Source organism: Homarus americanus, unplaced genomic scaffold (genome assembly GCF_018991925.1).
Source record: "Homarus americanus isolate GMGI-L3 unplaced genomic scaffold, GMGI_Hamer_2.0 scaffold25483, whole genome shotgun sequence".
NCBI classification, from domain to species: Eukaryota; Metazoa; Arthropoda; class Malacostraca; order Decapoda; family Nephropidae; genus Homarus; species Homarus americanus.
Window position 1 is genome coordinate 4,447,456 of NW_024726235.1, and position 20,995 is coordinate 4,468,450.

The following is a 20,995-nucleotide window of genomic DNA, read 5'->3' on the forward strand; positions in this document are numbered from 1 at the left end:
AGGTCATACCATTAACCTCTCCCTCAATATGACCCTTAAATCCCTTATATGACCCCTTAAACCCCTGATATGACCCCTTGAACCCCTGATATGACCCTTTAAACCCATGACATGGCCCATTGAACCCCCGATATGACCCACTTATAGTAAATTCCTCGAGTGTTGGACTGAGACGTTGATTTAGGTGTTCAGATATATATATATTTTTTCATCCAAATTATCTAAGACATTTTTTTTTACCTGTACTGTACCTTTTATGTTTTCCTCGTGTCTTAATGTATCATCCAGGTGTTGTTAATTACCTGACGCCCCATTATTGCCCAGGTGTTGATAGGTGTATGGCACTGCAACTTATCAAAGAAGACGACGCTGTCCAAAGTTAATTAATAAGAATCCTTGTTATATCTGCCAGGGTTAGCGTAAGATAATTAAAAAATAATAATAATAATTGTTCTAGTCTAAGTTATTACAAAAGAAAACTACCTGATAACAGGAATTATGTGACAGTCTCTCATGGTATGTTATCCATTGTTTATTTTTCTACTCAAGTCGATGTTTTAGCTCACGAGATAATAATACTAATACTAAACCTCGACTTAGTTTTTCACGTTCATAAAACAAAATAAATAAATTTACTGTTATATTTTTTGACATGTGTTGTGGTGTTGTTTATCTGTTTGTGTGTGTGTTGTTGATTGTATCTTAACACTCTCAGGTTCTTTTTATGTCATGTGTATGTTTTAGTTAGCGTTTATGTAATGACGTGCACTGTTCACTCTCCTCTCTGATGTTATATAAGTTAGATGTGATTAATCTGATGTCCACCAAGATTAAGTTGATGACTTAAATGTAACAGAACTTAACAATTGTCGTGTCATGTCATATGTCACACGGGGCTTTACATACTCTGTCTTTTGGCTAAAATGAATTATATTTTAAACAGACAAAATACAGCAATAAAGTACAGTATTTTGTTAAAAAAAATAACATCTGAAATGCCACAAGGCAGCCAGTCGAACCCCAACTATATGACAAAATACAGTAATCAGTGACAGATACAAATTATGTTACATTAACTTATTGTAACTTGCATAACAAGAACATCAAGTAGGAACTGTAGCTCTTAGAAGTACAGAAATGATCATACTTGACACTTATATTACGGTATATTAAGAAACAAAAGGAACATCATCTTCAGGAAGTCATGTGTTGCAGTGTGACATTTTCATATAGTTACCCCTCCAACGAGTAACTACAGAAAATGGACCAAACAATATTCAGGCCCGACTAATGTAAATTTAACCTTATTCCACCTAATTCCTTATAGAAATCATCTGTAATTCTATAGAGTCTGAATTTATAATGAACATCAGTTATATAGAGAAACAAGTGTTAGTTGAAGGTGGGTTAAAATATTTAGAAGTGACTGACTGGAAAGTGGATTTGACAACACAAGATATCTTAGTCACCGTCAAAATATAAACACCGTTATAGAACCTAACTGACTTCAAATGTTAGGAAAGGAAACATTAATAATTATTACTATTGTAGTTTTGAATTAGAAAGTTTTAAGACTTATATTATACTTCATAGTCTCAACAATAATACTTAAAACGACCGTAGTGGATTGGTAGTGCTAGTCTCAGTCTTATTAATATTTCTTAATCTTTACAGTAATTCTAACTATCGGTAACCTTCAATCTATTATTACTATCAGTAGTTCTTGTACTATTCCTGTATCTGACATGAGTCACCTGGCAGCCTCCTGTATTATATATATTTGTTTTGTAATGTTTAGTTATTATGTGTAAAAAATGTACCATTGTTGTATTAATTTGAACTATACTCTCTATATATATAGTATATATACATATGTATACTGTATACGACTATGTATCCGTGTGTTGCCTTACATAGTTTTTCTCTTTGGTGATAATTCAGGGTGAAATAAGTATTTTTTTTATTGTTTAGAATTTTTTAACTTTTGAAGTTACTTGACGTGGTTGATATTGCTTCCTAAGATAAAATGACAATGTTATTATCTAGTTTACGCTGTTATTGTTGACATACACACCAACGTACAGTCACAGTCAAGAAGAGTCCCATCGCCTTTACTGTTGCTCTGCGAACCCCGAGATCAAGACTCGTGATTCCGAACCCTCGTTGGAGAGAATAATCCATCAGTGTCTACTGCTTCGGGTTCATGAGTCTGAATCTCGGGGTTCGCGGAGCAGCAAGAGAGGTGACAGGACTCTTGACTGTACCTGTACGTGTTTCAAGAGTACCTGTATTTCATCTACATAAGTCATGATTGATAGTTGTTACAGAAGACTACAAAATACTTCAAGATTACAGAAAAAAATGGTGAAAGGTATTATTATTTTATCAAGTTACTTACAGGTGTTCAGTGTGTTTGCGAGACATTACTGTGTGTCCCCCAAGACAGGAATATACTGTATATTATAGTAGTGATCTGTTATATGGGACAACGACAGCTTGTTATTACTTCAGTCTTGTTAATAACACAATATTTGATAAGAGTATTGGATCACCTGAAGATTAGCCACCTTAACGTCAACTTAGTCTAACTCGAACCCCAACCTAACGCCTATCTAACACTACACTAACGCAGATCTGACCTAACCTAACCTAATCTAGTTAAAGTTAGGGTGGTTAAAATTCAGGTGAAATAAGCTGAAGGGAGAAACTTCAGGCGATTCAGAATATTTGTTTGACTGATAACTAAGTCAGTCTAGGATATAATTTTCTCGTATATACAAAGTGTATATTGTCCAACAAGGTGATAACTTACTGTGTACTGTATAATAATCACGCATTCATAAAACTCAATTTACTAAAAAAAATAAACAAATATGATGTAATGCCAGGAAGGATACTTAACTTTTTGTAGCGTGTTAGTAGAATATTGTAGTGTTAATGTAGAGCCATCTTCGGCTTCAAGTTGGTATACATACAGGCTATTTTATTAATATACGTCATATACTTATACATAAAACGTTGATCCACAATATACAGTGGAGTATAATGTCTTGTATTTTCACAAAGAGGAATGAGATTTTGTCAAATACTGTATCCGTGTTTGTGTTTCAAGACATCTTTGAGTCTTCAAACATAGACAACTTTTCGCGCTTCTCTGAGTTTCTTCTTTGACTGTGAGAATACTAAGCCATTATAGATATATTAGTTTATATTAATAGAAAATTTATCTCATCCCTCCACTGTAAAGTTTTAACATTGTTATTAGAGTAAATAGTTTATATATATGTATATATATATATATATATATATATATATATATATATATATATATATATATATATATATATATATATATATATATATATATATATATATTGTTAGATATTTATGATAAGATCTTCTGAAGACTGATAGTGACGATCATAGGGCCACTCTTGAAGGTTGCCTCAAGGGTCTTGCTGAATCCTACGCCATTTGTATCTGTCCTTCAATTTTTACTATATATTTTTTCTACCTTTGTTTCTTTCTGACTATTCTATGTTAACTCTTCATTTCTTTCTATTCCTCATTTTTCTCTTCTTGGTCCTTATTCTTCTGCCTCCTTGTTCCTCCGTGGTTTACGATCTTTCTTTTTTTATTTCTTTTGTGTGTATGTCAGTCAATGCACGACCTCCATCCCGCGGGGGACCTACGAGAGTGTCTTCAAGCCAAACAATACCTCAGTCGAGTATCACAGACCCATCCACTCTATTCTATTGTTAGGACCTAGTACCACCAGGACCTAGTTCTACCAGGACCTAGTTCTACCAAAACCTGGTTCAACCAGGACCTGGTTCTACCAGGAACGAGTACTGTGACCAAGCACCACCAGGACCTAGGACCTAGTAAAACTGTAACCTAGTAATACTGTGACCAAGCACCACCAGGACCTAGGACCTAGTAAAACTGTGACCTAGTAATACTGTGACCAAGCACCACCAGGCCCTAGTACTGTGACCTAGTACTACCAGGACTTACACGGAGACCATTCAGTAAAGAACCAACATAGACCTACTTCAGGAGAGAACCTTTACTAGCAGGTAACTATGGGCGAGGAACACTACTCACCCCAAGATGTGAAATGTTTCATTCTTATGTATTTATTAAAACAAAAAGTTACGTATTGTAGGTTGAAACTTTTATCATTTAATTAATCTTGTCAAAACAGGATTGTAATTCTGTGCCGATGTAAACAAGTGTAAACAGTGTCGATACCAGATGACTTTTGTTAGTGTGGTTAAGAGTGTGAAGGTGATGAGGTCAGGTCAGGTTATGTTAGTTACTGGAACGTACATATGGTCTCCCTATAAACTATCAGGGTTACAATTACGTCTATATTACCTGGTATCTCACCTGTATGTCAACACAGGCTAGACTAATTACCACAACTATTAACACTGAAGTAAAAGTAAAGATGAAAGTCTTTGTGGAGATTGAAATTTAAGATGTAGGAAGACGTAAGGCATAAGAAGAGGGAGAGGAGTGGTGGTGAAGTGTGATGGAGAGGAGTGGTGGTGAAGTGTGATGGAGAGGAGTGGTGGTGAAGTGTGATGGAGAGGAGTGGTGGTGAAGTGTGATGGAGAGGAGTGGTGGTGAAGTGTGATGGAGAGGAATGGTGGTGAAGTGTGATGGAGAGGAGTGGTGGTGAAGTGTGATGGAGAGGAATGGTGGTAAAGTGTGATGGAGAGGAGGAGTGGTGGTGAAGTGTGATGGAGAGGAGTGGTGGAGAGTAGTGGTGGAGGGGAATGGTGGAGATAAATACTTAGGGGTTTTATTTGTTCATGTATTCAGTAATATAACCTTTACTTCCTGACGTTTACTACATTTCTGTTCTGACTTGATAAAACGACCGTCTGTTTCTGTCTGTTGGTGCGCGTCTTTGCACAGACAATCTAGTGATGGAGGAAGGCTGTTAAGCTGTTCCCACCCACTCCTCCAGTGTTTTCATCTCACGACATAACAAACTGCCTCGTGCTGTGTCGAGACCACAAAACAAACACCGACTAAACAAACAACACCCAACTACTTAAACCATTTGAACCAAAGCAACACACACACACACACACACACACACACACGAGCATCACCATGTCTTGTCGTTAGCTCACAACACTGGAGGACTTTGGACTTATTGTGATACAGTCCAAAAATTGTTATATGAATCATTTTGCAGGTTATTATAACACAGTAATACAGTTATTAATAAGAGCGTCACGTCATGTTGGTAGTGATGGTGTCACATACAGTCCGTCTGACAACCTCTACCACCATCACCACCACCACCATCACCACCACCACCATCACCATCACCACTGTCTCCTGACTATACTGTTAGTGATGACTGGTGAGGTGAAGGTCATACTGAGTGGTGGGGAGTGACATGAATGGCGAGGGTCATGAGTGGTGAGGGTAGTGCTGAGTGGTGAGGGGCTTCAGTGGAAAGGGTCATGAGTGGTGAGGGTAGTGGTGAGAGGTGAGGAGTGTGGTAATCCTCACTCTATGTCTCATCCAACATGACGTAGAGAAGGCAGGACTTGTTGCCTTTATCTCTGTTATAAATACATTCTGACAATAAACTCATAGAGCCAATAATCTCTTTCACTAACCACTAACTATAGAGACAAGGTTATAGTGTAGAGTTATAGAGGTAAATAATCTCTTTCACTAACCACTAACGATAGAGACAAGGTTATAGTGTAGAGTTATAGAGGTAAATAATCTCTTTCACTAACCACTAACTATAGAGACAAGGTTATAGTGTAGAGTTATAGAGGTAAATAATCTCTTTCACTAACCACTAACTATAGAGACAAGGTTATAGTGTAGAGTTATAGAGGTAAATAATCTCTTTCACTAACCACTAACGATAGAGACAAGGTTATAGTGTAGAGTTATAGAGGTAAATAATCTCTTTCACTAACCACTAACTATAGAGACAAGATTATAGTGTAGAGTTATAGAGGTAAATAATCACTTTCACTAACCACTAACTATAGAGACAAGATTATAGTGTAGAGTTATAGAGGTAAATAATCTCTTTCACTAACCACTAACTATAGAGACAAGATTATAGTGTAGAGTTATAGAGGTAAATAATCTCTTTCACTAACTATAGAGACAAGATTATAGTGTAGAGTTATAGAGGTAAATAATCTCTTTCACTAACCACTAACTATAGAGACAAGATTATAGTGTAGAGTTATAGAGGTAAATAATCTCTTTCACTAACTATAGAGACAAGATTATAGTGTAGAGTTATAGAGGTAAATAATCTCTTTCACTAACCACTAACTATAGAGACAAGATTATAGTGTAGAGTTATAGAGCCAATAATCTCTTTCACTAACCACTAACTCCATCTATACACGGAAATTTACAATGCATGAAGTTATATTGCAAAATAGATGTTCTTATTATACATATCCTCAACTATATACATTTATGTGTTACCTATAAATATGTATAATATTTCCCCATCAATGTTGAAATAATCACTAAATTATAATTATACTATTTTAATCATCTATATACAGTACTTATAATTATTACACTTATTTAGACTAACTTACATAATACACAAAGATTTTTACCTTAATAATAAAATGGAAGACGAAAAAAAAATTATATCGATTGTTTGTAGATCAGAAGACATTTAGATGGTTATATTGTGACATTCATTTATTTTAGTTTTATTTTTAAGTTCCTGTAGTTATTGGGAAGTCAGAGTAACAATAACACATGGAAATAATAATAATAATAATAATAATAAAAACTTTCAGTACTACACAAAAGAGAGAAATATTATACATTTTTATACGATGAATATTTTGCCATGCAGGACTCCGTAAGCTTCAGTGTCTGGTAAATATGGCACCTATGGCAACGCAGATGGAAGGGTCATTTTACCGTGAAATTCTTTTAAAACTGAATACAAACCAATTTGAACAGAGCTGAAATATAGTGTTAGATTATTTTAAGTTTGGTTTGGTTTGTTAGTTTTGCGTTTTAAGGGAATTTCACGTCAAAATAGCGAGTCAGTGTTGATACCTGGTATATAGTATAACTTCCTCTGCATGGCATAACTTTTTGTGGAATTACATGACGGTTTAGAAAAATAAGGTTATATATATAAGAATATTTACTGTTACAACTTTAAAAGAGACCTGTACAGTTTTCTATGATGGTGTCCGTTTTCTGTGGAGTGTAATGAAAACTGGGGTAACTTGAGTATATGTAGTGTCACCATTAACAGTATATACTTGTCGCTCTGTGTACATTAGTAGTGAGTGTACTGTAGTTGTGGGTGTACTGCATGGCTTTGGGTGTACAGTAGTTTAGATGTCATGTACTATATGAGGTCTTTCAGATATATAAAATACTAATATTCTTGTTTCTCTTCATTTACTAATTTATTAAAAAAATCAAGATTCTACAACAATAATAGCTAAAGGTAATTACTTATTTGTTTTCATTGTTAATCTACGAGCCATAATACATCAACTCTTGTGTCCCTAACAGAGCACAGGTGAAGGCAGAGCCGCTGTTGACACATTAGTTGGTGAGGTGGGCGGCGGCTGCTTCACGACTGTGTGACTTATACACTATAAGAGTGCTGTGCTTAACACTATAGCTAAGTATAATTTTATTTCTCATTTATTTATTTGTTTCATTATTTATTTATAATTTTATTTATTTTTGCTGATGAATTCCTTCATTTATTTCAGTCATTTATTTGTTAAGTTCATATATCAGTCATTTATTGGATTGGTCACTCAGGGTGAGGCGGATGAGTTGCTGGCTGAGAGAGGCTGTCGAGGGTGAAGGAAGGATCTGTTCACCTCACACGTCTTGGCCAGCGCCGCCGTGGTCGTCACCTCGCTGAGTCCAGGTGAAGGGAGGGCAGGGGCGTCGCGGCCCCTGGGCGACACCCCCCTGCCCTCCTTGCTAAGGCTGAGCGGCTCCACGTCGTTGACAGACTCAAAGGCCGCGACGCAGCGCGGAGTGGGCGGAGCTCCACCCGGACCCTCACTGTGGCTGGGCGGGTCTAAGGCGGAGTCAGCCAGCTGGATGGGAGGAGCCTCACCGAATGGGCGGGGCATCACGGGCGTAAAGGCAGAGGCGGAGCCCGGAGCGAGGGCGGCAGTGAACTGGTAGAGCGCCAGGGCGGAGGGTGGTAGGGGGCCACCCGTGCTGGATGACGATGCTCCTGGTGAGGCAGAGGACGGGGCGGGGGGCAGTAGACCCTTGGCCCGGGCCTCTCTGTCCCTCCTCTCCCGTGCCCGACGGTTTTGGAACCAGATCTTTACCTACGGAAATAAACACAGAATTAACTGTTGTCACCACACATTAATGATAGTATTATATTCTGGGTGGAGGGTCAAGAGATGGTGTACGACCATCCACCCGCACCTGCCTACCAAATTTCATATTATTTTTAAAACTGTGGAAATGCATACGGAACACACACACACACACACACACACATACACACACACACATACACACACACACACACACACACACACACACACACACACACACACATACACACACACACACACATACACACACACACACACACACACACACACACACACACACACACACACATACACACACACACATACACACACACACACACACACAATATATATTATACTAGTGGAGGCCTCGGGTCTAGGAGTGTCTTTCATTACCTGCAGATGTTATCACTTCAACAAACAGAGCTTCTAGGGAATACATTGATAGACGGTGTTTATTTCTGTTCTTTTATTATCACTAACACTACAGTACAGTAACATCATCACTACAACACTACATTAACATCATCACTACAACACTACAGTAACATCATCACTACAACACTACCATAACATCACTACAACACTGCAGTAACATCATCACTACAACATGACATTAACATCATCACTACAACACTGCAGTAACATCATCACTACAACACTACAGTAACATCACCACTACAACACTACCATAACATCACTACAACACTACAGTAACATCATCACTACAACATGACATTAACATCATCACTACAACACTACAGTAACATCATCACTACAACACTACAGTAACATCATCACTACAACACTACCATAACATCACTACAACACTGCAGTAACATCTATTCTGCAGCACTACGGTAACATCATCACTACAACACTACGGTAACATCATCCTTTCTTACTACAGTAACATCATCCACTACAACATGACATTAACATCATCACTACAACACTACCATAACATCACTACAACACTACAGTAACATCATCACTACAACATGACATTAACATCATCACTACAATACCACCATGTTTTTCACTACAACGGTCATCACTACATATAACATCATCCATCATCACTACATATAACACCATCCATCATCACTACATATAACATCATCCATCATCACTACATATAACATCATCCATCATCACTACAGATCTGTAAAGTAGTTTCCGAGATTCTCGTGCGGACACACAGACAGACTTCTTTGTTTTATATTATATTATATTATATTATATACCAGTTATAATTGAAGAAGTTGATAATGTAATTTTCGATTATAACTATACAAAGTCTGTATGTACTGTATACGAGTATAACGTCGAATGAAACAAACAAACAATGCTACAAGTAATGCAACATTTAAAATATTTCTCAGCCAGAAACAAGAGAAACATCAGGACACTCAGTTACCAGACGCCACCATCACCCCGACAGTGTAAGAGAACCCAAAACAGCTTCACTAATGTCATTATATTTCTCCAGACAATCGTTCGACACATCAAAACAATTATCTCACATGAAAATAAAATATGACAAATAAATGTACTGAATATATTAAACTAACCAAAGGACCTAAATAAACCTAAATACTAAATTACTAAACATTGCCCTCCCAAAAAATAACATACAACCGAAATATATCAACATTTGGAATTATAGACAATTATAGAAGACATAAACCTATCATAAGGTTCAGTGGTTCAGTCATGGAAACAAGATTCTATAATTAAGTCACAATTGAAACCAAGATAGAATTATTATCATAGTAATTACAAACAAGTAAAAATAGCTGTAGTTGTGTTGTTCAGTTGTTGTGTGTGTGTGTGTAACAGGGTGAGGTATTGGCGCCACGTAGAGCTCAGTGTGGCAGGAAGAATCAGTGTTGAGTGACGGACTAAGTGACGCCAGAACACCACAACGGCTTAGAGTAATTTGTAAGTATTCGGCCGTACCTAACCTAACCTAAACCAACACTTCTCAATTTTATCCATAGAATATTAATGACTTGAATTTATCGGTAGTTCATGAATTTAATGTCGGAAATATGAAAAACAAAAATATATATATCCTTCGATTTCCGTTGACGTCTGTAAGTGGGGAATTAAACATCGGCTCTGGGATATCCGGGTCACGTGAAGATTACCTCCCCCCTTCCAGTTTATTTCTCCGTATTATTAAATATTCATATCATGTTCCCTACCTCTTTTCCTCTCCCTATTCCTCCATTTCATCCTCTCCCTCCCTCCCTTTCTTCCTGACTGACCCCTTCCTCCCTACCTCCCTTACTCCTTTCCTCCCTCACTCACTTCTTTCCTTCCTCCTCCCCTCCCCTCCCCTTCCCCCCTCCCCCCGGCCCTCGGTAACCACACCTGACCGGAACTAAAACCACAGTGTCTTCTAAACTACACCAACTACAGCCCACGTCATACCACAGGTAGTTAATTATCTAAACACCTGAGACCACACCTTCCTCCTCCTCCTCCCCTTCCTCCTCCTTCTCTTTATCTTCCTTCTTCTCCTGTTTCCTTCCTCTCCTTCTTTCCCTCCTCCTCCTCCTCTTCTATTGCACGCTAACCTTCACGTCTGAAACCTTTTGCGGATGTAGACAAGTTTGATGTGTGTGTGTGTGTGTGTGTGTGTGTGTGTGTGTGTGTGTGTGTGTACCTATTATACATACATGATCCTCTCTTTAAGCTTCACCCTTACCTCACAGACCACAGGTGTTGCATCAATATTATAAACAGTCATTAAGAGTGAACGAGGTGGTTAAGCCTTTACTCCCTCCCCCCCACACACCCCGTTCTGTGTGTCACAAGCTGTCGACAAGGGGTGTACAGGTAGATGGTGTGGTGGTGATGGTGTGGTGGTGATGATGTGTTTGTGTAATGGTGATGATGGTAATGGTGTTGGTGTGGTGGTGATGATGTGGTGGTGATGGTGTGGTGGTGATGATGTGGGTTATGATGATGGTAATAATATTGTGGTGATGGTGTTGAAGGTGATAGTGTTGGTGATAGTAATGGTATGTTTGTGATGGTGTTGTGTATGGTGTTGGTGAGTAAGGATGTGATTTAAGACAACTTGAATTACTGAGATGTTTACATAAGACTCTGATATTATATATTACACTATCACCATTATCACCACCATCGTCACCATTATCACCACCATCGTCACCACCATTATCACTACTCGTCACCATTATCACCACTATCGTCACCACCATTTTCATCACTATCGTCACCATTTTCACCACTATCGTCATCATTATTAGCGAGTAGACAGCTGACCCTTATCATCACTATCTAATAGTTCTGTTACAGCCACTCCAGCATGCTTCCCTCCCTCCCTTTCTCCCTCCTTCCCTCCCTTTCTCCCTCCTTCCCTTTCTCCCTCCCTCCTTCCTTCCCTTCCTCCCTCCTTCCCTCCCTCCTACTGGGTATTTATTCACTTAACGACCCTAACAAAAATGTCAGCCCACTCAGCAGACAGCCGGGCCACTCAGTAGACACCCAGGCCACTCAGTAGACAGCCAGGCCACTCAGTAGACAGCCAGGCCATTCAGTAGACACCCAGGCCAACTCACAGTAGACACCCAGGCCACCCAGTAGACACCCAGGCCATTCAGTAGACACCCAGGCCATTCAGTAGACACTCAGGCCATTCAGTGGACACCCAGGCCACTCAGTAGACACCCAGGCCACTCAGTAGACACCCAGGCTACTCAGTAGACACCCAGGCTACTCAGTAGACAGCCAGGCTATTCAGTAGACACCCAGGCCATTCAGTAGACACCAAGGCCACTCAGTAGACACCCAGGCCACTCAGTAGACACCAGGCCCAGTAGACACCCAGGCCATTCAGTAGACACCCAGGCCACACTCAGTAGACACCCAGGCCACTCAGTAGACACCCAGGCCACTCCAGTAGACACCCAGGCCATCCAGGTAGACACCCAGGCCATTCAGTAGACACCCAGGCCACTCAGTAGACACTCCAGGCCACACTCAGTAGACACCCAGGCCACTGGGTGAGACACCCAGGCCAATGAGTCACAAACCGAAACATGTCTGAACACATCACCCAAGGCCCCTCCCTGTTAGGAGATACATCGTCGGCCTCCTCTGCCACACGTCCCTCTACCTGCTACATCCCTTGCTACACTCTACCACACACCCTACCACAGCCCTCTGCTACCCACCCCCCCCTCCTCCCCCACAAGGATGAAATACCGACGTGTTATGTGAGGATTATCAACCAGGATAATCCATACAAGTGAGTGAAAGAGAGAGAGAGAGAGAGAGAGACTGAATGATTGAAAGAAAGAAAGAAAGAAAGAGAGAGAGGAGGGGGATTAGGTAGGTAGGATAGGTGGATGGATGGATAGATAGTAGAGCTATTAATGGATTAATCAATTAGTGAATGCTGACGAGGAGGAGAGGTGAGGACACAAGAGTAACCATCTCACTCCACAACAAGAGGGAAGGAAGGAGGCGGAGGAGGGGGGGAGGTGGTCGCTTGGTATGTGTTGTCCTGCCTCTCTCTCTCTCTCTCTCTCTCTACTTAAGATTCACAAAGGTGTTTTCACATAAGCGTGTCTCAAACTGGAACACCTTTTTCTTTTTCTTATTCTTCTTCTCCTTTCTTCTTCTTCTCTTTTCTTCTTTCTTTCTTCCTTCTTTCTTCCTTCTTCTTTCTTCTTTCTTCTTTCTTCTTCTTTCTTCTTCTTTCTTCCTTCCTCCTTCCTTCTTCATTATACAACATAATCTACCCCACCATACTCATATAATTCACGTTATTATACTGATAAGAGAAAAGACATACACATTCCTTAAGTATGTCTCAAGTGATGTATACACAGGGTTAATTTGTGTATATTATCGTATACAGTTCATACTACAAGTGTGTATTGCGTGTATTTCTCCTCATAGATAAAGTTATATGGTTCACTGCCTTTGAGGTATTCTACTTTAAATATCTCTCTTCTTCCTTTTCTTCCTCCTCCTCCTCCTCTCCTCTCCCCACCCCCTCCTCACCCCTACCCCCACCATCTCTCCCCCCCAACACCAGACCCCACCTCCTCCCCTGACCCTCAAAAGACGCTGTTTGAGTCGTAAAAAGAACAAGACTTTAAAATGGTCGAGACATTTGTGATCAGCTGAATGGTCTCACGAACAACACACAGGTAAAGGAATTAAAAGATTATTCCTTAAAAAAAAAAAAATGTCGGATAATGGTTACGTAATTGTGTACTCTGGGACGCGTGTTTAGCTGTATGGTTGAGGACAAAATTCCCTGGATATTTTTGTATCTTTCTGAAGGACTTTGGGATCTTATTAACTATTCTGATTTTCTTTGTGTTGTATTTTTTTTTCTTTTTTTTTTTAGATTTTTTAGATCTTATTTTTTATTTTATTTTTTTTTACTTAGTTCAAAAAGATTTTAATTTTACGTCGTTTTGGTAAGTAACATTCGAGGGAGTTTCTTCTTTTAAGTAACGTGAGTTGTGTTTTGCTCCTTTCTGGTTATGTTACTTATTTCGGTATAGGTACGGTACTTATCACTTACAAAATGTCATGTCACCACCTCCCTGTCACGTCATCACCCCCCCCTATGTCATGTCACCGTCTTGTATCAGTGTTCCCTATCATGTCATTACCCCCTATGTCATGTCACCGTCTTGTATTAGTGTTCCCTATCATGTCATCACCTCCCTGTCATGTCATCACCCCCTATGTCACGTCATTACCCCCCCTATGTCATGTCACCGTCTTGTATCAGTGTTCCCTATCATGTCATCACCTCCCTGTCATGTCATCACCCCCTATGTCACGTCATTACCCCCCCTATGTCATGTCACCGTCTTGTATCAGTGTTCTCTGTCACGTCACTACTTCAGGAACCAGGTATGACGTCATCACCTGGTCTCGCGGGGCAACAGCTGACAATGTAAACAACACACACACACCAGCTGGTCCTGTGGTGTGAGGATGAGGCAAGAGGGCCCTCACCCCTTCTATCCCCCAGTCCTCACTCATCACTGCCACACCCCTCACCGCCTCACTCACCTCACCAACATCCACAACCAGTCACAACTCATAAAAACACGACTTAGTGACATGAATAGCAGGATATTTAAGATGGGAATCACTTCACATCACTCACGGGGTCTGGAGGGGGGGGAGGCCTGGAGGGGGAAGGCCTGGAGGGAGGGGGGAGGCCTGGAGGGGGGGGTTGAGAGAAGGGAAGGGGCAGCTAGGGGCAGTAGATAACACACGTGATTGGTGCATCGTTCAGCACTCGTGATTGGTCGACTGATCACCAAGTGGCGGCGTTATCTCACCAAGAGACGATACATAAACTATTTATTCAATATGATCTCGGAATGGGACGTGGGAAATATAGTAATATCGATCTTATTACGTGATGACTTAAAGTTGATTATACCAGTAACCATAACCGTGTAGAGGAGAAACGCGTATCAATTGGAAGTATCGACTCTATTGAGGAGTAACACAAGAGTCGTTTTTCAACAGCCTGTTGTTAGGGTGGCTGGGACGGCGGGTGTCGGTTGCTATTGGAATATCAACCTTAAGGCGGTGCACCGTAAGGTGGTTATCCCATGGCAGCCTGAAGGTGGAGGGGTGAGCATGAGGTACACGACTATTACCTCTGTGTAACTGTATTATAATGACGGTTATTGTGTGTATTAGGGACAGGTGGGCACCAGTTAAGGGTAAAGGGGATGGTGGAGGGGAGCTAAGGGAGATGGAGGGGCTGGCGACGGGGCATGGAGCAGTGAGTGTCCTCCCTTAAATGGCTCCCACTCGAGGCTGGACGGTCCAGTACTCGGCCACAATACCTCCTGACCACTCCTAACTTGATCACTTTGTTTTCCATGAATGAAATTGTTACGTGAGGAATCCTGGAATGTATCTCAGCCAGTGTTCATTATTAGGCTCGAAAAATTAGTTAGTGTGGGTTGTATTGTGTGGTAGTAGTGGTCCTCCTCCTCCCTGGCCTACACCACACACGTCCTAGCGAGCTCCTGGGGGTAACCTAACCACCCATTACTGTCGTTGTTATCAGTCTCGTGAAATACCAACAAAAACATTCTTTAGAGTGTCTGTACGTCTGTGAGGGACTTTGAGGGTTGTTTTATTATTATTATTATTATTGAAGAGTTATGCCAGAGGTTTAAATTTGACATAAGATTGATATTTAGGTCCATAAACGCATTATAAACGTCTTTACACCCATAAATAAACTTACATACACTCACACTGGTTCTAAAAAGTCTCTAGTCAACTTTGCACCTCTGACCTGAAAAAAATTCTAAATAATTCCAAATTGACAATATTCTGCTTTTCTGGGCTAAAGGTAATATTTTGTAATTAATTCTTCAATAACGTCATTATCAAAACACCGTGGGAGGAAACTACATTAAAGGAATTTAAATTAGTTTAGGAGGTAGGGAGGTGAGAGTCCATCTGGTGGCGTGATTCCCGGGTCAGCCATCAGGGGGCCGTGTTATGATACGTAAACAAGAGGTATGTTACAAATTACTGCTCGCTATCCCTTGTACTCCGCCGCATCACACTCCACCAACACGGAGGAAAAAACCGACCTATTTCCGGAGTATATACGGCTCATAATACATGAAATAAAATTAAAATAACATGGCGAGGTTGTCCGTTATCCCTGGTGGGTTCAATCGGCTAAACGTCGTATCGGATCACACGCTCAACGCACCTCAATGGCGGGAAAAGACAGGCCTGCCAACCGCCGAGTTAATCATCCAACCCCCGTTTTCATTCATCGTGATTTCCTGATGTACAAAAGTTGAATTGAACCAAAAATGAGCATATGTTACTCTTGTCCAGTGAGGTATAATATCAGTAAATGTTATACTAGAGCTACTACGTTGTGTTAATGAGTTGTCACCCTGACGCTGTGTTTGACCCCAGGTGACAAGATCGAGTGTTGTTAGTGATTTAAGACGCAACAAAATGAACCAATCAAATATATCCTGACCTCCTACTTAAACTAACTTAACCTAACCTTACAGTGACAACAACTACGTCAGCAGCCAGGAAACAAGATGCTTATAACTACGACACGTCATAATCTTACCCCCAGGACCTTTCCAACCACGTACTGTTATAATCACCTGTAAGACGTCACCACAACAAGGCCCAGGTACAGTAACCAAGTATCTTAATCAATAATCAATATTTTTTGGGTTATTAATTATATTTTTCCCTCAGGTAGGACGGGAGGGGAGGGAAAAAATATCCTATAAAAAAGAGGCAAAGAATCGGTGGGAATAGACGCCATCATTGTTTACCTCCACATACGAGCCTAAATCAATTTCCGTCGAGGCCCCGCGGGGTCAAAAATTTAATCCCTCTTGCATTATAATGACGACCACTGGGCTAATTTACTATCTTCTTACACGACACGAACCATAATATTAAAGGTTAAGGTTCCGTGTGTAAAAAAAAAAAAATATCCCTCGTAGCTGGAGATCTGTGTTTGTATTTAACTGAGTCGCTTTAAGTTATAAGACGAAAAGATGACAATTGTTTTTTTGCGAAAGTCGAAATGTTTACTTAGTATTTACTAGATGAAAATAAATAGTTAGTAGTTGATTTTACAGTAGGGGAAAATTATCATCCTGGTGGTTAAGGTTAGGTTAGGTTAGATATCCACGAAGTTGTTAATGTTTCTATATTGTAACGTTAAACACACACACACACACACACACACATACATACATACACACACACACACATACATACACACACACACACACAGATGGACGAGTGTGTACAAACTTCGGATGGATAATCTCTTAAGCTGGTAATGAGATCGAGGCGTGATTCCCTCCTCCTCCTCTTCTTTCTACTCCTCTTCCCAGCCTTTTCACTAACCAATCTCTCCCTCTCCTCCTTTCCCTATCTTCTCATGTCCTCCCACAGTAACATTTCTCTTCTCCCTTTCTCTCCCACCTCCTCTCCCATATATCCATCCACGCCATCCCACTGTACCTTCCATCAATGCCCTCCCACTCTTAACTACTCCATCCCACCCCCCTCCCAGCGGAATGGGGAGATGCAGCTGGGTTTGGGTGGGGAGGTAGCCCATCCGTTAAAGAGGACCGAGGGAGAGGTGAGTGAGGGGCTCCTGTGTTGAAGAGAAGGGGAGTGAAGGGGTCGAATGGCGAAGGGAAGAGTAGTGAGGGGTCGAATGAAGGAGGTAAGTGGGGGGAAGAGGAGTGAGGGAGTCCTATGTTGAAGAGAAGGGGAGTGATGGGGTCCTATGCTGAAGAGAAGGGGAGTGATGGAGTCCTATGTTGAAGAGAAGGGGAGTGAAGGGGTCCTATGCTGAAGGTAACAAGAACGACAAAGAGTGACGGTATTATTATTAGTAAAGTCACAGCTCAGATCATAAGTTATTGTCGTGGACAGTAACTCGGACGGTAGTGATGGTGACGACAGACTGACTTGCCCGCCATCTTGCGACAGTTGGTGGAAGTACTGAGTCACCTAATGTCAGCTGTGTGTATCTCTGTCGGGTTTTAGGGGGGTCATATCAGGGGTTTAAGGGGTCATATCAGGGGTTTAAGGGGTCATATCAGGGGTTTAAGGGGTCATATTAGGGGTTTAAAGGGTCATATCAGGGTTTAGGGGGTCATATGAGGGGATTAAGGGGTCATATCAGGGGTTTAAGTGGTCATATCAGGGGTTTAAGTGTCATATCAGGGTTTATGTCATATCAGGGGTTTAAGTGTAATATCAGGGGTTTAAGGGTCATATCAGGGTTTAAGTGGTCATATCAGGGTTTAAGTGGTCATATCAGGGGTTTAGGGGTCATATAGAGAACATGACACTCACACACACATCTTCCCTCAAATACTCATCTCTTGTTACTTTTCATGGCTTGTGTGTGTGTGTGTGTGTATGGGGGTGGGGTAGAGACGGGGGGGGAGGTGTCCTCTGGTTACACCCCCGTCGTGCATCTCACCACAGACACACGCGAGCTGGGATGCAGGGACGTCACGAGGCAGGAGTGACTGGGTGAGGTACAGGAGTGACCGAGGTGAGGTACAGGAGTGACGGAGTGATGTAGGGGGGTCACATCAGGGGTTTAAGAGTGAGAAGGGTGTGGTGGTGGTGAGGAGGGGAGAAGGGTGTGGTGGTGGTGAGGAGGAGGAGGGGAGAAGGGTGTGGTGGTGGTGGAGGAGGGAAGGAGGGGAGAAGGGTGGGGGGGTGGGGGAGGGGAGGAGGAGAAGGGTGTGTGGTAGTGGTGGAGGAGGGAAGGAGGGGAGAAGGGTGTGGTGGTGGTGAGGGAGGGGAGGAGGGGAGAAGGGTGTGGTGGTGTGTACAGGCCAGACCCCCATATACCGTGTCTTGCAAGTTATCTGATACTCTCTCTCTCTCTCTCTCTCTCTCTCTCTCTCTCTCTCACCGTGCAGCAGCAGTCAGTAGTGTGGCAGCAGTGAGCATCTGCTGTACGTGGTGGTAATCTGCTTAGAGTGAAATGGCAGGCAGATAACATGGAGACAACGCCCCTACCCCTCTCTCTCTCCCTCTCTGATGGTGATAGTAGTATTGATTGTGATGATAGTGATGATAATAGGCCCAGTATAGTGGATATAGTGTAGATACCCCAGCTATTAATGTCATATATACACCCTGTGGCAGCTTAGCAGTAACTAAGCCCTCCTCCTCCTTCTCTTAGTATTTATACATTATGCTTCCTCACTATTGGTCTGATAGTTGCCAAATATATTATTATTACTAATTATAAGTAAATAAAACCTCTTGTATTTAATCGTCGTCATCTTGGCCTTGAGTGACGTCATGTTTTATATATACATACATACATACATACACACATACACCTGGTCACTCTACAGGTATGACCAGGTACAGCACCACGCTCTCCTGTGCATGAGTTGTACTGTGCCTCAGGTCTCCTCAATAATGGCCACAGACAGCGACTAAATAACACAAATAATGAGCTTGTCTGTTTGACTGACTGCAGTATTCATCGCTTAACGACGCTGCTGACTTGATTTCAGGGTTGAATGTCAAGTTTAAAAACACTGAGCTTCATCACTAGGAGTATGTTGTAATGGAGTAGTGTGGCCTTTACCGGGTGTATGTCTAGCTCATGGAGAGAGAGAGAGAGAGACATTCTATATATCCGTCTATTTATCTGTCTATCTATCTATCTGTCTTTCTATTATCTATCTATCTATCTATCTATCTATCTATCTATCTATCTATCTATCTGTGTGTGTGTGACGGCTAATTCACCTCAGGTCTCGAATTCTATATATTAATTTATTTATGCCGTAACCCATATAGAAAGGTCATGACAGAGAGAGAGAGAGAGAGAGAGAGAGAGAGAGAGAGAGAGAGAGAGAGAGAGAGATCCGATAATCACAAGATACAAAACAGATGATATTATCTCTTAAACAGATCAATAAACCTCTCTGGAAAGAAGATAAGGAGATGAAACTAAGAGATCAACAGAGAGAGAGACACACACACACACACACATCTCATCCCTCCGTCACCCACCCCAGCAGGCAGGTTCTTCCTTGATAATCCAGGTATCTCGTTGGATCTCAGGTAAGGTGGACCATAAACACATGTCTCCTCACCTGTCTATCTGGTGTTTACGTTTAATAATGAGCCATGTAGCGCACCTCTTAGCCTCTCACATCTGCTGATAATACCTTGTGATCCAGAGGTAGGGGAGGGAGAGAGGGGGGTGGGAGAGGGAGGGAAGGGGGTTAGGGAAGGGGAAGGGAGGAGGGGGAGGGAAGGGGGTTAGGGAAGGGGGGAAGGGAGGGAGGGAGGGAAGGGGGGAAGGGGGGAAGGGAGGGAGGAATGATACAGATCTCTCACTACCTGACGAAGGTGTCCAGCGCAGGTGAGGAGGAGGAGTAATTAGCGTCGTTGAGCCAAATTTAATAATTTTCTTTGATAATTGAGTAAAAGTAATTAGTAAATGGTTATAAATTAGATGGTTTAAATAGATGAATACAAGGTTGAGGGTCATTTAAAATCAGTGTAAAGTGGAATTTAATTATTTTTTGGGGAAATATTTGATAAGGTTAGTTTAGGTTGAGTTAGATTAGGTTGAGTTTGGTAGAGTGAGGGGCGATGTGATCGAGGTGTATAAATGGAGGTCTGGGCTAAACAAAGGTGATATAACAAAGGTACTCAAACTATCCAACCAGGAGCGAATTCGTAGCAATGGTTTTACATTAGACAAATTTAGATTTAGGGGCGAGATAGGTAAACATTGGTTTGGAAACAGAGTAGGGGATGAGTGGAACAAGTTACCGAACATCATCATTAACTCGAATACACTGGATAGCTTCAAACTTAGGTTGAATGGATATATGAGCAATAGGGGCTAGGTGTAAATGGGACTGCCCAGTATGGGTCAATAGGCCCGCTGCAGTTTCCTCCATTCTTATATTAGGTTAGGTTAGGTTAGGTTAGGTTAGGTTAGGTTAAGGTAGATTAGTTTTGGATGGATTGGATTAGGTTACGGTAATGTTAATTTTGTGTTAGGTTATGTTTCGTTAGGCTAGGATAGGTTAGATTACGGTAGGTTAGGTTAG

General features: G+C 41.3%; 1 protein-coding gene across 1 annotated transcript in view; it reads right to left on the bottom strand.

Annotated features, from left to right (window-relative positions):
- Positions 1-6,627: 6,627 nt before the first annotated feature.
- LOC121865530 (homeobox protein MSX-1-like) overlaps positions 6,628-20,995 on the bottom strand; it is a 37,688-nt gene continuing 23,320 nt past the window's right edge. The window contains exon 5 of the mRNA XM_042365046.1: positions 6,628-8,345. Within this exon, the coding sequence (XP_042220980.1) occupies positions 7,812-8,345 (534 nt within the window). The 3' untranslated portion in view covers positions 6,628-7,811. The remainder of the gene's footprint in view (positions 8,346-20,995) is intronic.